The 20,380-nt window shown below is 43.3% G+C and overlaps 8 protein-coding genes across 8 annotated transcripts; 6 read left to right on the plus strand and 2 right to left on the minus strand.

Moving 5' to 3' along the window:
• Positions 1 to 1,737: 1,737 nt before the first annotated feature.
• O0I10_006039 (uncharacterized protein) lies at positions 1,738 to 4,441 on the plus strand (the record flags this gene model as incomplete). The annotated part of the gene is made up of 8 exons (XM_058486072.1): positions 1,738 to 1,845; positions 1,909 to 2,020; positions 2,078 to 2,674; positions 2,731 to 3,096; positions 3,149 to 3,559; positions 3,616 to 3,956; positions 4,019 to 4,224; positions 4,321 to 4,441. The coding sequence occupies 8 exons, from the start codon at positions 1,738 to 1,740 to the stop codon at positions 4,439 to 4,441; spliced, it is 2,262 nt and encodes a 753-aa protein (XP_058343267.1).
• A 216-nt stretch (positions 4,442 to 4,657) lies between these two features.
• On the minus strand, positions 4,658 to 6,570 carry O0I10_006040 (uncharacterized protein; the record flags this gene model as incomplete). Its single annotated transcript, XM_058486073.1, has 11 exons — positions 4,658 to 5,010; positions 5,101 to 5,213; positions 5,289 to 5,306; positions 5,362 to 5,419; positions 5,507 to 5,571; positions 5,650 to 5,719; positions 5,786 to 5,852; positions 5,923 to 5,986; positions 6,059 to 6,085; positions 6,167 to 6,350; positions 6,471 to 6,570. The coding sequence occupies 11 exons, from the start codon at positions 6,568 to 6,570 to the stop codon at positions 4,658 to 4,660; spliced, it is 1,119 nt and encodes a 372-aa protein (XP_058343268.1).
• Positions 6,571 to 6,906: 336 nt separating this feature from the next.
• Positions 6,907 to 8,164, plus strand: O0I10_006041 (uncharacterized protein; the record flags this gene model as incomplete). The annotated part of the gene is made up of 6 exons (XM_058486074.1): positions 6,907 to 6,926; positions 6,998 to 7,351; positions 7,411 to 7,515; positions 7,573 to 7,700; positions 7,763 to 7,890; positions 7,955 to 8,164. 6 exons carry the CDS (start codon positions 6,907 to 6,909, stop codon positions 8,162 to 8,164), a joined length of 945 nt encoding a protein of 314 aa, XP_058343269.1.
• A 258-nt stretch (positions 8,165 to 8,422) lies between these two features.
• On the plus strand, positions 8,423 to 9,003 carry O0I10_006042 (uncharacterized protein; the record flags this gene model as incomplete). Its single annotated transcript, XM_058486075.1, has 3 exons — positions 8,423 to 8,569; positions 8,624 to 8,776; positions 8,878 to 9,003. 3 exons carry the CDS (start codon positions 8,423 to 8,425, stop codon positions 9,001 to 9,003), a joined length of 426 nt encoding a protein of 141 aa, XP_058343270.1.
• A 150-nt stretch (positions 9,004 to 9,153) lies between these two features.
• On the plus strand, positions 9,154 to 10,860 carry O0I10_006043 (uncharacterized protein; the record flags this gene model as incomplete). The annotated part of the gene is made up of 5 exons (XM_058486076.1): positions 9,154 to 9,270; positions 9,382 to 9,477; positions 9,547 to 9,624; positions 9,687 to 10,601; positions 10,657 to 10,860. 5 exons carry the CDS (start codon positions 9,154 to 9,156, stop codon positions 10,858 to 10,860), a joined length of 1,410 nt encoding a protein of 469 aa, XP_058343271.1.
• A 2,098-nt stretch (positions 10,861 to 12,958) lies between these two features.
• Positions 12,959 to 15,653, minus strand: O0I10_006044 (uncharacterized protein; the record flags this gene model as incomplete). Its single annotated transcript, XM_058486077.1, has 13 exons — positions 12,959 to 13,330; positions 13,402 to 13,476; positions 13,548 to 13,580; positions 13,644 to 13,732; positions 13,807 to 14,072; positions 14,128 to 14,201; positions 14,269 to 14,553; positions 14,627 to 14,661; positions 14,729 to 14,768; positions 14,827 to 15,025; positions 15,093 to 15,112; positions 15,170 to 15,229; positions 15,294 to 15,653. 13 exons carry the CDS (start codon positions 15,651 to 15,653, stop codon positions 12,959 to 12,961), a joined length of 1,908 nt encoding a protein of 635 aa, XP_058343272.1.
• Positions 15,654 to 17,292: 1,639 nt separating this feature from the next.
• O0I10_006045 (uncharacterized protein) lies at positions 17,293 to 18,185 on the plus strand (the record flags this gene model as incomplete). The annotated part of the gene is made up of 4 exons (XM_058486078.1): positions 17,293 to 17,422; positions 17,487 to 17,884; positions 17,947 to 18,054; positions 18,123 to 18,185. 4 exons carry the CDS (start codon positions 17,293 to 17,295, stop codon positions 18,183 to 18,185), a joined length of 699 nt encoding a protein of 232 aa, XP_058343273.1.
• A 129-nt stretch (positions 18,186 to 18,314) lies between these two features.
• Positions 18,315 to 19,727, plus strand: O0I10_006046 (uncharacterized protein; the record flags this gene model as incomplete). The annotated part of the gene is made up of 3 exons (XM_058486079.1): positions 18,315 to 19,081; positions 19,143 to 19,175; positions 19,235 to 19,727. 3 exons carry the CDS (start codon positions 18,315 to 18,317, stop codon positions 19,725 to 19,727), a joined length of 1,293 nt encoding a protein of 430 aa, XP_058343274.1.
• Positions 19,728 to 20,380: the final 653 nt, after the last annotated feature.

Consider the following 20,380-nt stretch of genomic DNA (forward strand, 5'->3'; position numbering starts at 1 on the left):
TGCCCAATCCAATGCATACAAACGATTGTCTTGCTCCAGTACAGCATGCCCATCCTTCGACTTTCTTGATCCGAGGGGATTTGACTGAAAAATGCTCAAACACAGAAGTACCATCCAATATCAGAAGAATCAAATTGGTAAGTTATTTGTAAACTGCCAGTCATTCATCCATTCCTCCCATTCACCTTTGTTGTCCAAGCCAATGCATACAAACGATTGTCCTGCTCCAGCCCAGCATGCCCATCCTTCAACTTACTTGATCCGAGAGGATTTGAATGAGCTACGCTCAAGCAAAGAAATGTCATCTCAACCTACTTAATTTCCCACTTCTTCCACCTCCTCCCGCTTCTTGCCTCTTCCTCCCATTCTCAACTGCTGGCCCATTCAAGTACAACTACCACCTGCGAACGGTTGTCCTGCTTCAGCCCATCATGACATGCCTACAACTACCTTGATCCGATTGTCTTTGACTGAATTGCAAGTTCATGGCGTGTAAACCCCACTACAACACACGCCTTCCATTGACACAGCACGTTCTCTTGTACACTCGTCTACCACGACCAATGGCTACAGCATTCATTCCAGCAATTGTTATAGCAAGGGCTTTACTCCGTTGTCTCCAACAGCGTTCTTTACTTGCAGCGACGTGTCTTACAGCCTTTTTTTTTTACCTGGACAGCAGATAGCCATTGTATAGAAGCAGCTTTATTTACACGTAGCAACGTGCTTCAATACATACGAATTGCTATGGATATGAATATGGATATTTTGGTATATGGGATGGAAGGAATTGGATATATGCAAGTGTGGAAAAGAGTCGTGTTCTTGTGTGTCCATTGTCAATTTGACCACTATACATGATGCTATAATCGTGAAAGATTGGTGGATCCAATGTACTCCATGGCAACTACTATCATCATCCTTTGTGCGACTTGTCAATCAAGTACAGCCAGTATCATCCAACGTACTTGATCCATCCTTAGAAATGTGAAAGTATTGATCCAAACCCAAATGTGTTGCCGTATGCGTGTACCTTTAAATCACCCTGGTAAGTGGATTGTAGAAAAACAAGGTTTGTGACAATCCATGTGAAACAATGGCAAACCATGGTTATGGAGTGTCCTTTGTACATAAGAGCTACCGATTATCCTATGACGAGCTGAATCTCAGTAACCAAGGAGGTCATTGTATGCTACCCAGACAACAACAATGTTCATCCAATTCACACCATCGTCTACAATGAATATTCTCCAAAGGTTCTCCAAGTCGCTAAGAATAGCTTTCTAAACAACAACCTCCTCCCTTCGCCTCACCATTACACACCTATGATTGCCCCATATGTCTTTTTTTACCGCACATGTATTTCACTTGCTAACATTAAGCTATATACAACATGTTATTCATCTTTTGGTATATTGCAGCGATGATTATCACGGCAGGCATACTCTTTCAGTGCCAAATGCGGTATTAGTGATGGGGATGATATAAAAGTAATAGCACGTCTTTATGCGACACACGCACACATACCTTGTATTTCCACAAATCAATTTGCGTGAGCCTGGCTCCTGGTTTGCTTTTCTTTCGAGATTACTCGTCTTGGTTCCTTCACCCCACGCCATGGTACTGGAGCTACGACCAGGGCGACTGGTCATTCTTGTGATTGCAGCCACCATTCTAGCGCTGTACACCATTGCAGACTCTTTTCTATTCCATCAACGCGACATCCAAGCATGTCAAATGTCGTATTCTCGGCCTTCATTTCGACGCTTCCCAGTGACTTCACGACTCTCCAACAAGTATGAAATGTATTTATATCGAGAAGGAGGGGTGGATGATCCAAACAAGGTAAGGCACGCGCGTTTTGCAGTGAGGCTTTTTGCATAGTGGATAGCTGACTTGGGATTTTAGTTGACGGGAGTCCCTGCGTTGTTCATTCCCGGTCATGCAGGTAGTTACAAGCAGGTGCGATCCATTGCTGGTGAAACAGCACAATATCAACCTTCACTCGACTTCTTCACAGGTAAATGATGGATCAACTTGTAAGGGGATGGGTACTAACCATCATGTTCTTTGTTAGTGGATTTGAATGAAGAGTTTTCAGCTATCAGTGGTCGCCTGTTACTTGATCAAGCCGAGTATTTAAATGACGTTGTTCAACATATTCTCGCTCTTTATCAGCACCGATTCAGCTCTGTGGTCATTGTGGGTCATTCTATGGGTGGTATTGTTGCACGCTTGATGCCAACACTTGCCAATTATCAACCACACAGCATCAATACCATCCTCACACTCGCTTCACCTCATGCAAAAGCGCCCATTGTATTGGACCCAAAGATTGCACGTATATATCAGTCATCCATTCATCCTATCGCATCCAACATCACCATCATGTCATTAGCCGGTGGGACCTCGGACTCTATTGTGAATTCCGATGCAGCAAGCTTGAGCAGTGATCCTGGTGGTCTTACTGCATTTACGACATCCATCCCACAAGTATGGACGACATGTGATCATATGGCTATCCTGTGGTGTAACCAGCTTGTCAAAAGGGTCGGCAAAGCATTGGTGGAAATCACGAATAAGAACGACATTTCTGGAACACGACCTTTCGATGATCGCATTCAAATCTTTCAAAAGTATTTTGCGCCATCATCAATAACTCCTGTATTGAAAGGTAGAGGGAAGATGACTTGGGCCAAAGGAATCACAATTTAACATGTTGGTTACTAGACTATGTCAACGTGCAAGACGCATCTATTGTGAATGATCCTCGAACGGCTATCGCAATGGAAACGAATCAAATGAAATTGATACGGAGCAAGGGCCTAATGGGAGTACTTACAAATGATGAGGATCTACAACTCTTGACTTGTGGAAAAGATCAGCATGAATGCCGACGCATCAAAAACACAGCCATTCGCTTGCCCACCTCGACATCGACCGATACGCATTCTTCTTTCCATGGCTCATCGTTTTGGTTTCATCAAGTGGATGCCGAGCAGTATCTTGGTATTCAATCGACACAAAAGGATACATTCGTTGTGACTGATACCATTGACGATGCATCATCGATGATTGTGCAATATTCAATGTGGGGTATGTTTACATTGCTTTACAAAGATAATCTGATACTTACGTTATTTCATAGATGTGATTATGCAAGGCGTGTCGATACCCATCTTTGACAAGCTGTACTCATCCATATCTATTCCTGCCATCCGACAACCATTACTTGCATACCAACTCACATTAACATTCGCTGGGAAATGCGACACACCACCATTATTCGCCCCACTGGTTCAACAAACGTTTGGAGACGAGAGCAAATTTCACGTGGGATTGATTGGCAAAGAGCGTTCGGTGATAGATATCAACTTTTACGCAGACCCAGCTATGGATCATTCATTGGAGATTCGTGTATGGGCTCCTTACCCGATGCATGTTGGATTGGCCGTTGATTGGTATGGTTCCATTGGCAAATGTATACTGCGAGCGGGTCCCGCCATTGTTGTCTACATCTTTGTGATCACATTAATGGTTCTTCAACAAACACTTCAAGGTATACGTGCTTGTGCTTGAGGGAAATGAGGACACGAGGCTGATGGATCTTTATAGGTGGATCCCTTGTAAGCGGATTGACGAGAGCTCTCAAGATTGACGTGCCAAGTATTGTTGCTGTTGTGTCACTACATGGAATATTATCACAACGAGATGCATGGTGGTTACATGCAGCATCTTTGTTTTTGGCTGCAGGTATCACATGTTTGCTGTGGGCTGTGCTACGCTTGTTGCAGGCAGTGTTTCGAATGTTGCTTTGGCCCGTGCCCTTACAATACCAATCATCCATGATGTGGGTTCCTTCAGCGATGGCTTTGGGGCTTATTCGGGTATTACCTGTGCCTGTGATTGTTGTGGGTCTATACATTTTCTGGTTGGGAGTCACTGCACGTCATCAGGCAAGTTTTCGATGTCAAGGTTGGAGAAAATGGGCAAAGTATTGATATCATCATCATCATAGGATCCTATTCGAGAAGCTGTTCTCCTCTTTTTGACATCGTTTATGCCTTACAATGTCCCTGGTCTTATTGTCTATATCCGTGATGTAATGCAACTGGGATGGCAAACCCCATCGTGGTCGATGATGGATGTTCTAGACGATTTACCGGCACTCGCAGCTGTTCTATTGTTGATTGCTATGGACCGATACTCTTCTTTCCTCAAAAGGTAAGGGGTGGAAAGTGCGCGGCACTGTTGTTACCCGTGCTGCACCAATGTATGTAGCAAACAAGTAGCTGACGGACATGGTCGCTTATTTTATAGCCGATACTTTTCCTATCTTACAACTGTCATGATATTATACTATGCTATCTACGGCGATCGTGATCCCTTCCCACTCCATAGACTCGTACATCATTATTGGCTCTTGGCAGTTTCATCATAAATCTTTTGCACACATCGATACGGTTTAATCATTTTCGCGCTGAGCCGATGGATCGGGGCACACAGGGAAAAAAGGGGGAGGTTCACATAGGCTGTCAAGTGGATGGACGTGTATAAACACAAACACTAACTACGTAATAATCGGTATATTGATGGTATGCGAGAATAAAGGAAACAAGAGATGGCAATGAATTGGAAAAGTAAAGGATAATATATATTACTGGGTAGTAGCTGGAACAGCGGCGGCGGCAGCAGCAGGAGCGGCAGGTTGTTGCTGCTGCTTGTTTTTGTTGGCGGCCATAGCTCTGAGGATAGCAAGCTGTGCGACATTCTTTTCTTCATTACCGTCACCTCGTTTTTCGATACTTGCAGCTCTCAAACGATTCATTGCACTGACAGCACGCACTGCATTCTTCAATGTCCGTCGTGGGTTGAAGTTCTCACGTACAGCAGGCAAGATATCAATATCGGTGGCATCCAAGCCAGTCATCCACTTGTCCTTCAATGCTTCTTCGGCTGTAAGACGAGCTGATGGCTCCAACGTCAACAATTTACGGATAAAGTCTTTGGCTAATCAAGAAGAGGTAGTTGTTTGTAAGACAGAAATTACAGAAACAACAATGCCTTGGCACCCAAAAATAAATCCTCTTTTACACGTACCATCTTGTGAAATATTTCTCCAATATCGCTCATGAAATTCGTATTTTGCATTGGTAATCTCATCCATCAACTCAACTTGATCTTCGGCTTGGAAAGGTTGATAGCCACACAAACTAAAAATGGACAATGCGTTCTTTAGCCTCAGTTTGTGTCACTTTGATAGCATCCCCCCAAATTTGACGGCTTACAGCATATAGGTGATCACCCTATAAAGGTAAATATTGTTAGTGTCTCCATGGATCATGTCATAGCTCAACTTACCCGACCGCCCACAAGTCAACGGGAGCACCATAATTTTCTCGTTTCAGAACTTCAGGAGCTGCAAGTAGGTGATGCGTGAGTGACATTGTAAATGACTTTTGGAACAGCATGTGAGAGTGTTTGTATATGATAAAGAGTGGCTTACCAACATAAAGGGGGGATCCACAAACAGTATGCAGCATGGATGTATCGTCGCTTTGCTTTGCAATACTAACGAACGATAATAATGGGGATTTGACTTCAGCCATTTGTCTCCAGGGGTCAATCATATACCATATACACTCCTACCCAAAATCACAAATGACCAGCTCTGCATCTTCATCGGGCGTTTTAAACAGCAGATTCTCGGGTTTCATATCTAAAAGCATGTGGCACATTGTTACACGCCAAGATCAAATCTCCCATTCTTGGACCATGGACTTACCCCGGTGCACAATGTTCTTGGAATGAAGATATTGAAGGCCATTCAAGATAGCACGAACGATCACCACCTAAAGTAGATGACGTTAGTATATACGCGAAAAAGTAATAGTAAGGGAGAGAGAGAGAAAAAACACGCACTGCATCCTTTTCGGTGAACTTGCCACGTTCAAAGAGTCGTTCAAAGAGTTCACCTCCAGTAGCTCTAATTACACAAGAAAATGTTACACATATGCAAATCAACCTACATATGCACCCTCATCCTAATATTACTTACAATTCAAAGACCATGTAAAACTTGTCACTAATAAAAACCCGAGGATATGGATGATGAAAGTGAGACATTTGGATCCAATGTAAGGGGGGGAGGAAGGCTGTCATTTACCGTGATTCGAAAAAGTCAAAGAATCCGATCACATTGGGATGATTCAGGTCCTTGAGAACATTCATCTCTGATAGCACCATATCAAAATGCCCTTTGACTGTCTTTTTTGAAATGATCTTGATGGCCACTTCTTTCTTGTCACTGATCCGCACAGCTTTGCGCACTGAACCAAAAGAACCACGACCTAGCAACGATAAAAGGTGTCAAACTCGAATATCGGATTTGTATCATGTAGCATGTGTATCGTCGGAAAGGAGGGAGAGCGAGAGAGAGGGAAAAGAACGTGGGTGAACCATGCTCTTACCAAGTTCTTTATCGAACGTGTAATTCTTCTTTTTGACATATGATTCGGGTTGTTGAATACCACCATGTGCAATAGCATCGAGAGCGCTGAGGAAGCCCATAATGAATTATTGTTGTTGTACGATAAGAGGATGCGAGAAAGGGAGAAGAAAAAGTAGCAAGTAAAGCAAGACAAGAAGAAAGGAAGAAGGAAAGAAAGAAAGAGAGAGAGAGAGAGGAGATAACTGTATTCGATTTTCCTTTTCCCAAAAAAGAGATTCGGCTCTTCAATCTATGCAATTGCCTGAGACACAACCAAAGCTGACCCTTCTCTCACCCACTCTACGTATCTTGGCATTTTAAGCTGCATATACATAACACACGTTAATACTCCTCCTCCCATTTGACACCACTCTCGGCATTCAAGACTATCACGACCACTGTCATTGTTATCCAGCATGTCGACTTTTCAAGAAGTGTAACGTGTTTATGAAATGGGTTCCTTACAATGACACCTATCTCATCTCTACGTCGTTCACGTTGATATAGAAAACAGCAACAGATCGCCTCTTTATATTCACACAATCCCGCCGTGACAACGATTATCGAGGGCCAAATGTACGAGTTGCCTTGTCCAATGGGGAATGTGAGTGCAGCATTACTCGTCAACCTTCCCCCAGAGTTCCCGGACGTACCACCCATTATCACCGTGTCACCGACGGGTATGCGACATCCTTGGATCGAGTCTGACGTTGTTGTTCATGATGCTCTACACTGGAATGCGTCACAAGTACAACTTGGTAAATGGGTTCATGATATCATCGAGGAGTTTACACAACGACCACCAGCAAGAAAAGGTGGGAGTGGTGCGAATGGTGAAGGTCCTGCCTCTGCTGAAGAAGGGTACGTATGGAGTACATTGGGATGAAGGATTGAAGGTATTGAATCAAGGATCTTTGTAGATATGGTCATCGTCCTCCACCACCTATTCCAAGCAACACATCAGCACCATCAGCAACCCCGTTAGCGCTTTCCATGGCAGAGTATACATCCATTGTTAGCAGGAGGTAAATACTTAGGAGATGGGTAGGGTTATGGCATGATTTTGACTAGGATTTCAATAGTATGGATGAGCTCGAGGAGCTATTGAGCAATGATGTGGCCTTTGAACTCTTTTTCAATTCATTGGAACGGGTACAAAACATGAAGACTGTGCAAGAAGAATTAAGGAATGGCAATGTCAATCTAGCAAGTAAGTTCATGGTAAGGGATGGATAAGAGAGAAAGAGGGCCTTATTAGATGCATGAATGTAGATAAGAACCTTACACAAGAAAGCAGCTTACAACAGCTGAGGGATCAAGTCAAAGAATTGGATGGTGAATATCGCCAATTACGAGCGCAATTTGAGGAAAAGGAGAAGCAGCAAAATGATGCATTCAATGTGAGTTGGAAGGGCATTGGGATTTGTACATCCATGTATAGATAAGCTGACCACATTGATATAGCGATTCTCTCCTGCCACAATGATGACAAGACTAAAGGCCAGTATACATGAATCGGATGAGTTGTCAGAGTCAGTCGCACAAAGCTTTTTGGATGGGAATTTGGATCATGATGGATTTGTCAAGCAGTTTCGAGAATTGCGCAAGGTGTACCATATCAGAGCAAGCAAGCTTGAGCGATCACAAAAGGAGACACTTTCTTATAGTATTTAGAGCATCCTCTCATAATGATGACTTTTTATATATACCAAATCAGCATAAACAATTGCTTTTATATATCACGCAAGGTGAAGTGATGATGGAATAGGCTTATTGGAGGGTGACAAGTGGTTTGGGATCATTCAATGTGTCAGCTGTCAATGCTGCTGGATGGTCAAATTAGAAGCTGTGTGGCTGGGTTATTGAATGCTAAGCTTTCCTTTTCCACACCCTATATCCGCATAACTACTTGTCCACCAGAAACATACCAACATGATTGTCAAAAACGCACGAGCGGGTATGCTAAGCAATTTTGAAGTGCTTGCCCTTGTCAATGAGCAGCAAGAATTACAACGAGCGGCACAAGAGCGAGATCCCAACCTTGAATTCCCGGAGAATCTGAGGACCATTCAGTTTGAGGTGAGACGTATGCTTGATCGCATATGGATACCTTGTTATTGACCTTGGGAGTAGTTGACAGGATACTTGAACAGCTCACCTTGCAATACTCAAGATGTATCTCAAGTACAGAACTTTTTGGATGCATTTTCACAATACGAGCTTACTGTTGCTGAAAAGTTACAAATACTCAATCTACGACCCAAGAGCCCTGTTGACTTATACCTGGTAAAGTGGACACGGATACATGCAGTGAGAGGAAGAGGGAGAGAGAGAGATGGCAGGTTATATATGTATACATGGGAGCTAATCATGAGGATGCTTTATAGTTGATTGAAGAGTGTGAAGAACGATTTACTGAAGACGATCTTGATGCTATGCTACAGCAAGTCATAGAGTTATTACCTAGAGATGATGATGAAGAGATGGGAGAGGAGGAGGAATACCAAGAATAAAAAACAGCATTTGATAGCAAAAACCATTTCTTGGCCTTATGCAACAGTGTAACGTGTTACCACGCTTCGCGCTTGTATCTTAAAGCTCACGGGTTCCATCTTCCCGGTCCTTTTGTTTCTTTCTCCCTCTTTTACACTTTTAAGCCATCCATGTCACAAGAAGCTGTTACAAGTCCACCACGTCCCCCACGTCCCCCACAACAACAAAGGACCATGACACTTGGTCCATCAGCACCTATTCATGATTGGGAAGTTGAAAAAGTGACGGTACGTATACATTTATCTGATGCTGAAACATCCCCGGTGATATGCCATGGGAAAAAAAAAGAGAGAGAGCGAGAAAATGAGACAACACCTATTTGACGAATGGGCATCCAGCTTATCCAAGAATGCAAAGATTATCGTGAACGTGCTGAAGGGCTTGAAAAGACCATCCAACAAGATCGTGCAACCTATGAAAGAAACACGTCAAGTGTAGGTATTCAAATTTGGATGGGAAGAATGGGAATCGATCATCATGCTTATAGGATGGTTATGTCTTAGTTGCTTCGAGAGGTCAAGATGAAAGAAAGTTTATTGGAAAAACGGGTACAGGATGTGGAGCGGCAATTGATGGAACAAGTAAGGATACAAGGGTAATCCATGTCAATGGAGAGGGAACAATAACACGACCTTCCATAAAGATCCAAGATTTGCAGCGTCAAATGGTTGCTCAGCAACAGGAACATGAGGATGCCATGCAAGAACAAAAGACAAGATACGAGCAGACATTGGCAGCTGAGCAAAAGAAACATGAGAGACGACTGGGTGCCATGCAAGATCGACTTCGAGAAGCTACGACACAACAACAACAACAACAGCAAGATGTAGTAGAGCCTCAATCTGCAACGAGTGAACACCATCACAACCATCATCATCATGACGAACTTCAAAGCTTGCGACAAGAGTTGGCACGTGAGCGATCTTTGCGGGCACAGGAGAAACGAGAATGGCAACTACGACTTGAGTATCAAAGCAAATCGGGGACCAGCAGTAGTAGCAACACGGTTACTTCTCCAACAACACCATCCTCTGCCGTGGAAACCAGTGAGCTACAACGTTTACGAGAACTGTTTTTCAAAGAGAGTCAACATCAAGCTATGCAACATGAAGCACGCGTAGAAAATCTAAGATCTGAATATGAAGACTTACTCAAAGAGGCCAACAATCAGCTGGAGACCGAAAGAGCAGTATGGAGGATAGAGCAGCAATCAGCAGTGGAAGAAGCAGCACGTGTTGAAAGGGAAAAAATGGAAGCCAACATGGAACAAGAGAGGAATGAATGGCGTAACAAGTTATTGGATGCCGAGACGTCCATGTCCAAAGATGCTACAGCGATCCAGGCGCATTGGCAAACCAAAGTGAATGAGGCTGAAAACAGCAAGCAGACAGAATTGGAAAGGCTCAAAGGTGAAATGGAAGTGGTCAAGGATCGACTAGGAAAGGAAATTCAACGCCGTAAGCAAATGCAAGCCAAGCTAGCTGTGGCACAGGAAAATGAACAACGACTCAGCAAACGCAAAGACCGCCAACTTGCACTCGAACGGCAGCTCGACTCGGTAAGTAAATCATGCTACTTTTATTAACTTGGCACTCACACATATCGTCATTTAGATTCAAAGCGACTATCAACGAGCTTATCACTTAGCACAAAACTTGTTGGCCATGATATCCAATTATCAACTCAAGGAGGAAGAGGAGGAGGACGATGAACCACTCTTGGCCGATTTGCTGCTTAGGTCACTTCATGCATGTCAGGCTACCACACCATCACCCCCATCACCATTTATGGATCACACCACCACTTTCCTCTTTTAATTTCTTTGCATGATAACCCAGTTATACCCATTTACTGACAACAACAACAACAACAACAACAACAATCAATAAGAATATCCAATTTTGTTAACAATGATGCAAGCGAGTGATGTGATATTTATAAATGTACTTGATTGTGCGAAACGAAAGCAAAGATGATGGATGATGATGGCGGGAAAGAGAAAGAAAGCGATTGGGATGACAACACAAAGCAAGGGGAATATGGTATAATGTTTGGCATGATGAATGCGCTTATCGAGGTATCAATCATAAATGGTAAAAGGAGACAAGTCGATCCAGGTTTTCTTTTCTTGATTGTTGTGGATTTGACCTTGAAGCAACCATTGGCGTTGATGATGCATTAAAGAACCCCTTGACGAGAGAAAACGGCGGTTTACTACTGCTATCGATTTCGGATGTGCCGTCACTTGAGTTAAGGCTGCTATTGCTCTTGCTTAATCGGAGGTGTCGTTCTCGAAGGAAGAGAGGGTCAATATCAGTTTGAAGAAAAGTCATGGTGGTGGATAAAGAAAGTTGTAGGTCTGTGCAAAGGAGAGAACCCTAGTAATGATGCCCCCATTTATATACGTCGTTTGCTTTCGGGCAACACACGTGAGTCATGTATTGCATGTAGCTCCGACCGGAAATGGTCGGACGATGTTGGGGGGTTCTACAGGGCCAGTTCCATTCCTCGGATCCATGAGCGTGCCTCTAGACGCTTTCTGAGTGGTACCTTTTTTTTTCTTTATCATCCATTCCCTTCCCAGAAATAAAAATGTCCCACCTTTAGCACCAACCATACTTCACGATAAGACTTGAAATGATGATTCTCTATCTTGTTGTAGTGCATGGGAGCTGCAGAATGATTTGCCTATTTTAAGGGAAAGTAATAACCTTCATTTGTCTTGCACTCTCGCCTTGCTTATGCTGATCACTTTTTTTTCATACTCCTGAATCCAAAAGAAGCAAAAGTCATGTCCTTGACGTTGCAAGCTTCTAATGCGGTCTTTAGTATCGATTTCACTGATATGAATCAACAACATGCATATAACAACATTATCCTCCACTATGAGTCAGCCTTACCCAACCATACTACAAGCATTCCCCACATGCAAATAAAAGCACCTGACGGCCTCAGCTTTTAGGTAACTATAATTCCCACCCGCGACTGGGGGGTGCAGGGGAAAGCGAAATGCTTCTCTTGTGCTAGAAATGGAAGGGTCGAGCATGTCGGTGCTTTTTGTATTCAAAGCGCTTTGTTGATCTATTTTCAAATTGGCTCTCCTCTCACACTCTCTCTTTTTCTCTTCCAATGGGTCCAGCACGGTCCATTGTCTAACTTTGATCATTCGTCTTTTAAGGTTGACAAGCTGATGATGTTGATGATGATGATTCATGGGAACATAAATTACAACTGGAGACTCTTCCATATGATCTAACAACTCATATCAATCTGCCCATCAACGTTAGCACATGCACGTCATATCGCATAATGATGAAAAAGGGCTCTTTATCAATGTCAAACTATTTATCTCCTAATCTCTTGTTCATGATTTAACTGCAACATCACATGAAACCAATTGGATGCAACAAGGGACGACAACGGTTGCCCTGAAAATCGCAGCTAAGCTACTTACTACTGTGCCCAAATTGCTTCCGCGGAACTCAACAGCGCCGCCGTCGCTGATGTGCTCCTGATCTTGTAATCATCATCAATTCGCATACACGCATACAGCATTCCTGGATTCTATTATGCATCATGCTCATCGCGTTACATACCCATGACACGTAATACATCATCCAACCCATATGAGGTGGCCATCAGCTGTATCACTCACTATACACACATTCAAGGTTGTTATGTAATCATAAGGTCAACAATCCTTTCATGTTACAACAATACACTTTAGCTTTCAACATGTGGCTTCATCTCGAGAAATCAACACTTAACGCTATTGCAAGCTTGCATCATTATATCCTCTATTTGGATGATTTGTATTGTATAATAGTACATGGTTTTGAGAAAATGGAAAAAGAAACAAAGATGGATGCAGAGGGTTGTTGTATGCTGTTGTCATAATGGTTGTGGTGGTGATAGCTATCGAATAGTGGTTTGGCATTCTCCATGGTCTTCCTCGCATTGAGATGTCGACAATGATTGCTTTTGTTTGTCTTCAGGTTGCACGACAACGGATGCATTATCCATATCCTTTGCATCGTCATCATGATCCTTTTCTGCCATCGTGTTGCCTTGTTCTTCATCCTTTGGTTTAGCCACACCTTGACCCATGAACCGCACATCTTTGATGAAAAGCGTGCATATGAGACCGAGACCAGCCACAGCGAGTGGGAGAATGAAAACAGTATGCAACGCACGCATGTAACATTGAATGACAGGTAGCTGTGCCTCGGTTGGCATATCACGGATATATAGGTAATTCTCAAGTGCACCATATTTCTTTGCTAGTGCCTATTTCCCTCCCCATGTTAATATGCAGGTTGAACAATGGGATACGTAGATGGGGAAAAGAGAATCCTTACCATGACATCTGGATCGAGACCTGAAGCTTGTCCTTGCAAGAATGTCACGTAGAGCGTTTGGAAAATAGCAATGCCCTATGGTCATACATCGTACGAATGAATAAGGAAGACAATGATAAACCACCTGACAACATGTCTACACTTACCACTGAGGAAGCAAGCATCATGAAAAAGTTGACCTAATTAAGAAACGTCAATGCGAAGCTCATGTGATATAGGGTACAAATCAACGCGTTACATACCAATGTGGTGGCAATGGCAATGTACTCCTTTGGAGCCACTTGTTGTACAGCGAGAATGGCATTTTGTTGTGATAAGCCGAATGCAAGACCTAATAAGGGTATACGACGTGATGCACGTTAGAGTAAAAAGCTGTGTCATTCTTCAAGTCAATGGTGTACCTACCACAGAATGTTAAATAGCAAGCTTGCTGACCCCAATTGCTGTTCTCGTTCACGGTGAAAAAGAGACCGTAACCAAGGAGATTGGATGCGGCGCCAAACATCAGGTAATACTTCAAGCGTCGGAAGCGAGGGAGAAGGAAGCCACTGCCCACTGATCCCACAATAAGAAGAGCCATGTAAGGGATAAGTCTTATGCCTGAAGAAGTGGAAGATGCCCCAAAAACAGCTTGGAAAAGGATTGGACCAAAGTAAAGCGTGCCAATAAAGCTAAAGAAGTGCATGAGTTGAAGGCTGTTTTCTGTACCATGTTATGCTGTGTTACCTTAATCCAAGGCACATCATGTAAAGATACACCACGAAAATGGCAGGATTGAGGACGACTTGTCGTGGCATGAGCTATCCAAAGGAAACATAGTAAGCATAGAAGTCCAACCTCGCCAAATGAGAAGCGCAATCGACATACCGGTTCATGTGAGATCCATCCTTGGGAAGTGATGAGCATAATGAGAGAGACGGCAGCACCAATGAAGGGACCATACGCATGAGGTGTATTCCATCCGAATTGATCTCCAAAGTTGAGAGCGAGCAATAAACAACAGATCAATCCAATGGAGAAGAGAGTTCCCAAAAAGTCGATTCGCTTGAACTTGACCCAAAATGAGCTTTTGGCGACCTTGGCAGGTTCCTTGAATAAGAAAGTGAGAATGACAGTGGTGCATCCACCGATAATGACATTGATCCAGAAATCCTGTTGACACGTGTGTGTGTGTAAGAGAGAGAGAGAGATGTCCCTGATACGACGTTTATGATCATCGACTTACCCATCGCCATGTCACATGATCAACAAAGGCACCACCTGTATGTAGTAGTAGTATCCTTGTTCAGAACATTGCCCTGTTGGATAAGGTTGTCTATTGACTTACCCATGAGAGGCCCAATGACAGAACTCAACCCATAGATGACCTATCATCATCAATGTCAGGAATGTCATCAAAGTATATATCAACACAAGCATATGTACCGTGAGCATAGATTGAAATCGAGGTCGCAAATGTAATGGTACAATGTCCGTGACAATAACAAAGAGCATCGATATCACACAACCTGCCCCTGATCCTTGAACTGTTCTTCCTGCAATTAAGCCATTGATCGTAGGCGTGGTTGAATTAACGATGGATCCCACTACAAACAAAATCGTTCCGAATAGCACAACGGGTTTTCTTTGTGTATGTGCGTGCGTGTGCGTCAGCGTATGCTGTTGTCGTGATAAATGGCTTCTTCGCTCACCTGCCAAAGATGTCCGAAAACTATGTACACAAAAATGTCAGCATGATTTCCTTGATTTCTGAGATTCATATACATACCTTCCCCGCTAGGCCTTGAAAAGAATTCATTGCCACAAGGTATGATGTGGCGATCCAAGTCTGTAGAGTAGATAAAGATTGAGTTGAATAGAGCTGTTGATATGCATTGTAGAATAAAGACTACCTGTTGAGCAACTGCATCAAGCTCGGTTGCAATAATGTTCATTGCAGGCGCCACAACCGTAGAATTGAGTGAAATCATAAACATGGATAAGATAATACCAATAACGAGTAGCACAAATCGAATGCGCTCAAATATCCGTCGTGATCGAGTTTTTGGTTTCGCTTCGTCTGAAGAAGGTGGTGTTTCGAGGTTGACATCTTTTTTCCCATCCTCTTTGTCGGCTTGGGGTATTGATTGGACCTTTTCGATCGTCTCGCCTTGGTTACTTTTTGATATTGATTGCTGCTGTAATGTATCTCTCGTTTCATTAAGCTGCACAGAGGCAATGGTGTTGGTATCGTCGCCGTCTTTGGTATCCATGATGCGCGGGGATGAGGTGAAGAAAGAAAAAATAGGCAGCTTACACCTTGCACTAGATTTGTAATATGAAGCACAACAGCTTTTATAGAAGGATAGAAGAGTGAGCCTGTGATCAACCATTTGCAAGCTGTGTGCAACTGATATGGGTCAAATTTACCCCGCCTTGAAGCTCTGGAAAGATCTGTTGTGTATTCATTGCTTTGGCGTTATCGATCCGTATTCGTTTTGCACTATAACTCGTATGCCAAGTTGTAATGTTTCCATGGTTGCAAGTCTCCCATGCAGCTAATAAGCCGATAGAATGACGCTCTAAATAACCTGAGGTGGGGGTGCAACGTCTACGAGAGACAAGATCTTTGATGTCGATCTCATAAGAATGTAAACGTATCAAGATCCATATTTTCACACACACGCAAACATGCCGGCAAATGCAATGAGCCGGGTAACACATTACAAGGTTATTCTGTCGGATGAGGATTGTTTGGTTACACATTATCTGATCCAGATCAAACGCAACATCCACGGATCCAAGTCACCACTCACTTATGATCACCAACGAGTGAGTCACTCAACATACATTATCAGTGACGCTAAACAATGGCACATGTTCTTTCAAAGCTTCATTGTACATGAGGGAGAATGAACCAGGGAAAACAAATCTTCCATCGTTAGCAAGGTCATGTATGACGTTGAGATAGTCCGAGAATGGGGATTGTGTTCAGTTGAAAACAAAAAAGAGGGTGTGGTGATGACGAAGTTGATAAGCCTTATTTCAAGTTTTAGGTAATCAAGATCATAGTGCTTTTATACGCTGACTACTACTGGTGGTGGCCCTTATCGCTGTTACGATATCTTCTTCTAGCAGGGATGATGATAATACCTTGTTAGCGGAGCATTCTAGGAAAATATCGCCATATTTAATCCACTTGTTGAGTGAGCGTGAGGGATTACGGATGTGATGGGCAAAAGGAACATCACTCTCCCGTTCTCGGGGGTCGTGTGATCTGTTCTTGCAACAGATTTGTTGCCCATTTTAGGCTTGAGCGGCTCACATCGGCCCGATTGGTGCAACTTTACCCCCCTCAATATTACGCGCTGTGGAGTAAGCTCAATCCTATTGTTCAAGCACATGCACTCACTCACTGCTTGTAGGAGTCTCAATGGATCAAATTATCCGATGGATACACTTAACGGTAAATGCATTGAATGCCAAGGATTTTAGTGCAAAAGTCAACATTACATATGGTGCCGAGTAGTACAAAAAATGCGTACCATCATGTCGACATATCTCGAGTATCCATGCATATACCTTGGCGTGTTGGCTATTCATAGAACATTCAGTGCAATGAAGAACGTCCATGAATAAGTCATCTTCAATTTGTCTAAGGCTCTACTAGCACGTGACCTTTCGTTTTACAGCTCTCATGCAAAATAGTTGATCCAATGGATAAATTCGAGGATACAACCCAATTAGAAGCTTGCATCCCTTTAACAGTGGTATGGATCATTATTGTACAGCCCTAATGGCACAGGAGATTCCGTTACCAATGAAGCACGTGATTCATGCAAGGAGAACCTCGACATGTCAATTTGATCTTTCCACTTGAATCTCTTTTTGCTCTCTTCCTTTACTCTCATCATGGAATACGCCACTGTACTCGACGAAGGAAACAAAGCAGCACAAGCAGTATTCTCATTGTTCACCAATGCGAACACAATGGACGACATTGTATATGACCACGTCTGGGCCATGGACGACCAATTGCAAGGTAAGGGCAATGTGCAATGTGCCTTCTTCATTGTGGTCTTTGACACGGTCCCTTTTGTTTGAAGCATGGGCCACCAAGCTGTACGCATACAACATATCGGCACGTGATCTCGCACTCGCCAATGGCATCAACGACCTTGATTGGGTACAGTCCACCGTTCATCGCATGAATGTGGCCATCTTTACAACTGCTTTGTGGTCCAAGAGTGATTATGCTGCAGCTACGAATACCTTCTTTCCTGTGTTGATACCAAAGCAGCTTCATGGCCGAGACGACATTATCGATGTGTATCTGGATACAGTGGCGAGATGGGCAGTTGTCGATATACGCCATACGATTGACAAGCATACGACTCGAGATGTGATCGACAAAATGAAAGCGAGAATCATGAGTGATTTGAGAGATGAAAGTCGGCCGCTGTGCCAAAGAGTATATGATATCTTCATGAAGACATATGGATTTGTATGTATTTTACTATGATGGCAGAGAGCAATTTGTTTATCCTGATACTACTACCTTTTTAGCTGGATTCGAAACCATTACATGATTTGCGTGCCATCTTTGATCCTACGCGAGTGCAAAAGTCATGGCACAAAGTATTACCTATCGTCCTGGAAGCTATTGATACCAAGGTATGTGGTTGTGGACATGAAAACAGGGCGGGGGCACTTCCATTGACGTGTCTCATTTTGTGTACTAGATTGGCCTTCAACATGCTGTGGGAAGCGGGATCCACAATGCTATTGTAATCGACGAAGATTGAAGGATCACATGATTCAACTCTGAGAAAACCAAGCCAGCGGGACAGCATTTCATGGATATTGCTGGTGTTGTTCACGAGATCAATATTCATCCCTTCTCTTTCTCTTCTTCTTGACTATACCAGCACATCATGCATTTTCACATTGACAATCGATCCACCGACAGCAACGACGACGAGACCGTAGGATGGGACAGCCAAGGTTCCATTCACGAATACTATTACATATCACCCATGCATGATAATGATCCTCCTTCAACAAGATTTTATTACCGTCATGGACAACGCATGCTTTACATCAGTGACACAGCAATCACGCCCAACATCAATGCAGCAGCATCATCCTCATCTTCTATCAATATCAGCATGGGCCTTTCCCCAATGAATCCTCTCAATTTCAACAGCCCAATTCAGAAACAGAGTGATGATATTGCTATGCCAGAGGATGAACGCGAGACGCCAAATGAACCACATGATGCAGGAATGGAACGTGGACACCATCAATTGGAAGGCGAAGATGATGATCAAGCTGGAGAACAGCACCATCCACGTAAACCCAAGGTCATATCAGCAATACCAGAGGATGAGGCAAGCAATGGATCTCCACAAGATAGCAGCTGCAATGATTCTTTGGATGCATGGATCGAGGACAACAATGGGATTTTTCAGCCTCCATCATCACCATCTCATTCACATGCACAGTCATCTTCTCATCGCCCTCCTCCTATTGCAAGCGTGCCTTCCTTTACAAGATCATCATCATCTACTTTTCATGCCAGCCTCGAACATCTCCCAGTGGCACTCTCCCATCCGAACCCACAACATCTATTATCAGCCGGTGACCCGAATGAGCCAAGTCAACATAGTAGCAACATGATTGAGCATGTCGATTCATCCAAGTAAGGTGTTGATTATTATAATGCTTGTCTTCGAGGAATCTTATGCATGATACGTTTATAGTGAACAACAAAGGTTACCACATGGTCTACCAAAGTAGGTCGTTTTGACACGCTGAATACCCTCGCATGATGGGGCTAACGTGTTCACCACAGCACAAGCAATATGGGGCCTATGTCGCCTATTTGGATATCTGACGATGATGATGAGCCCATGCCAAGCAGTGTTGATGAGATTACAAATCCAATTGAAGATCGTGAACCCCTGCTACAGCTATCGGATACCACCAGCAGCAGCATTCAGCAACAAGATGATCATCAACTCAACAGCCAAGCGAGTACCAGCGTTAAGACTGAAGCTCCCACAACTCAACGTCGTCGTCGTCGTCGTCGTCGTCGTAATGAAGCACCTACTATTGTTCCATCAAGTCGTCCGCGTCGTAACATTAAATCTATTCCAGCAAGTGTCCTACTCGATAAGCGAACTTATCACCGTTGGACAGATGAGGAGGTTGAAGCTCTTGACGAAGGATGCAAGCGGTACGGCTACGATTGGGTTAAAATTAGAGCTGTATATCCGATGTTTGCCAACCAAACGAACGCTCAATTGCGGCAAAAAGCAATGGGTCTTGCACAAAAACGAGGATGACATGGGATACCATAGGGAGCTCAATTCACATTACACACACACACAAACACGTAGGCATTTAGTTGTTCACCTTATTACACCTTGTACATGATTGATTTCTCATAATCCTTTGCACAATTTGATACAAACAAGTTGCATGGAACCAATGTGCCAAGTGGATTGGGATATGAGGAAGACGTAATTGTGGGCTCATGGTGATTCTGATTCTATCAACAAGCGATATCGAAAATACATGATTGGGGTGGTTTACGAGGATGATGCATAATGAGGGTCATACGTAAGACATAGTAAAAGAGGCAATTAAAGAGCGAGAGGGGATCATCTTTGGGTATCTTTCATCCATTCATCCATTTACTAAAACCCGCAGAATGGGTGTACCATTTAGAATTACCGTATTCCTTGATGGGGGAGGAAACAATGGCATACAATGCGAGCTATGCATTTAGGAGACTGTACGCTTTTGTTGACAAGTGTACTAAACAGGTCAAACTTGTTGTCTCAACTTTGCATGCATCTTCTAGGACAGCTACATACGTACGATGGATCTAGGATCAACACGGTGCATTGTGATTTATTGTTCATGACACAAAGGGGATAACTATGGTTTAGGGAGGGAGGGGTCGTCCATCCAAAGAACAATCAATGTTGGGGTT

This window comes from Lichtheimia ornata, assembly GCF_029851405.1.
Source record: "Lichtheimia ornata isolate CBS 291.66 chromosome Unknown scaffold00025, whole genome shotgun sequence".
Lineage (NCBI taxonomy): Eukaryota > Fungi > Mucoromycota > Mucoromycetes > Mucorales > Lichtheimiaceae > Lichtheimia > Lichtheimia ornata.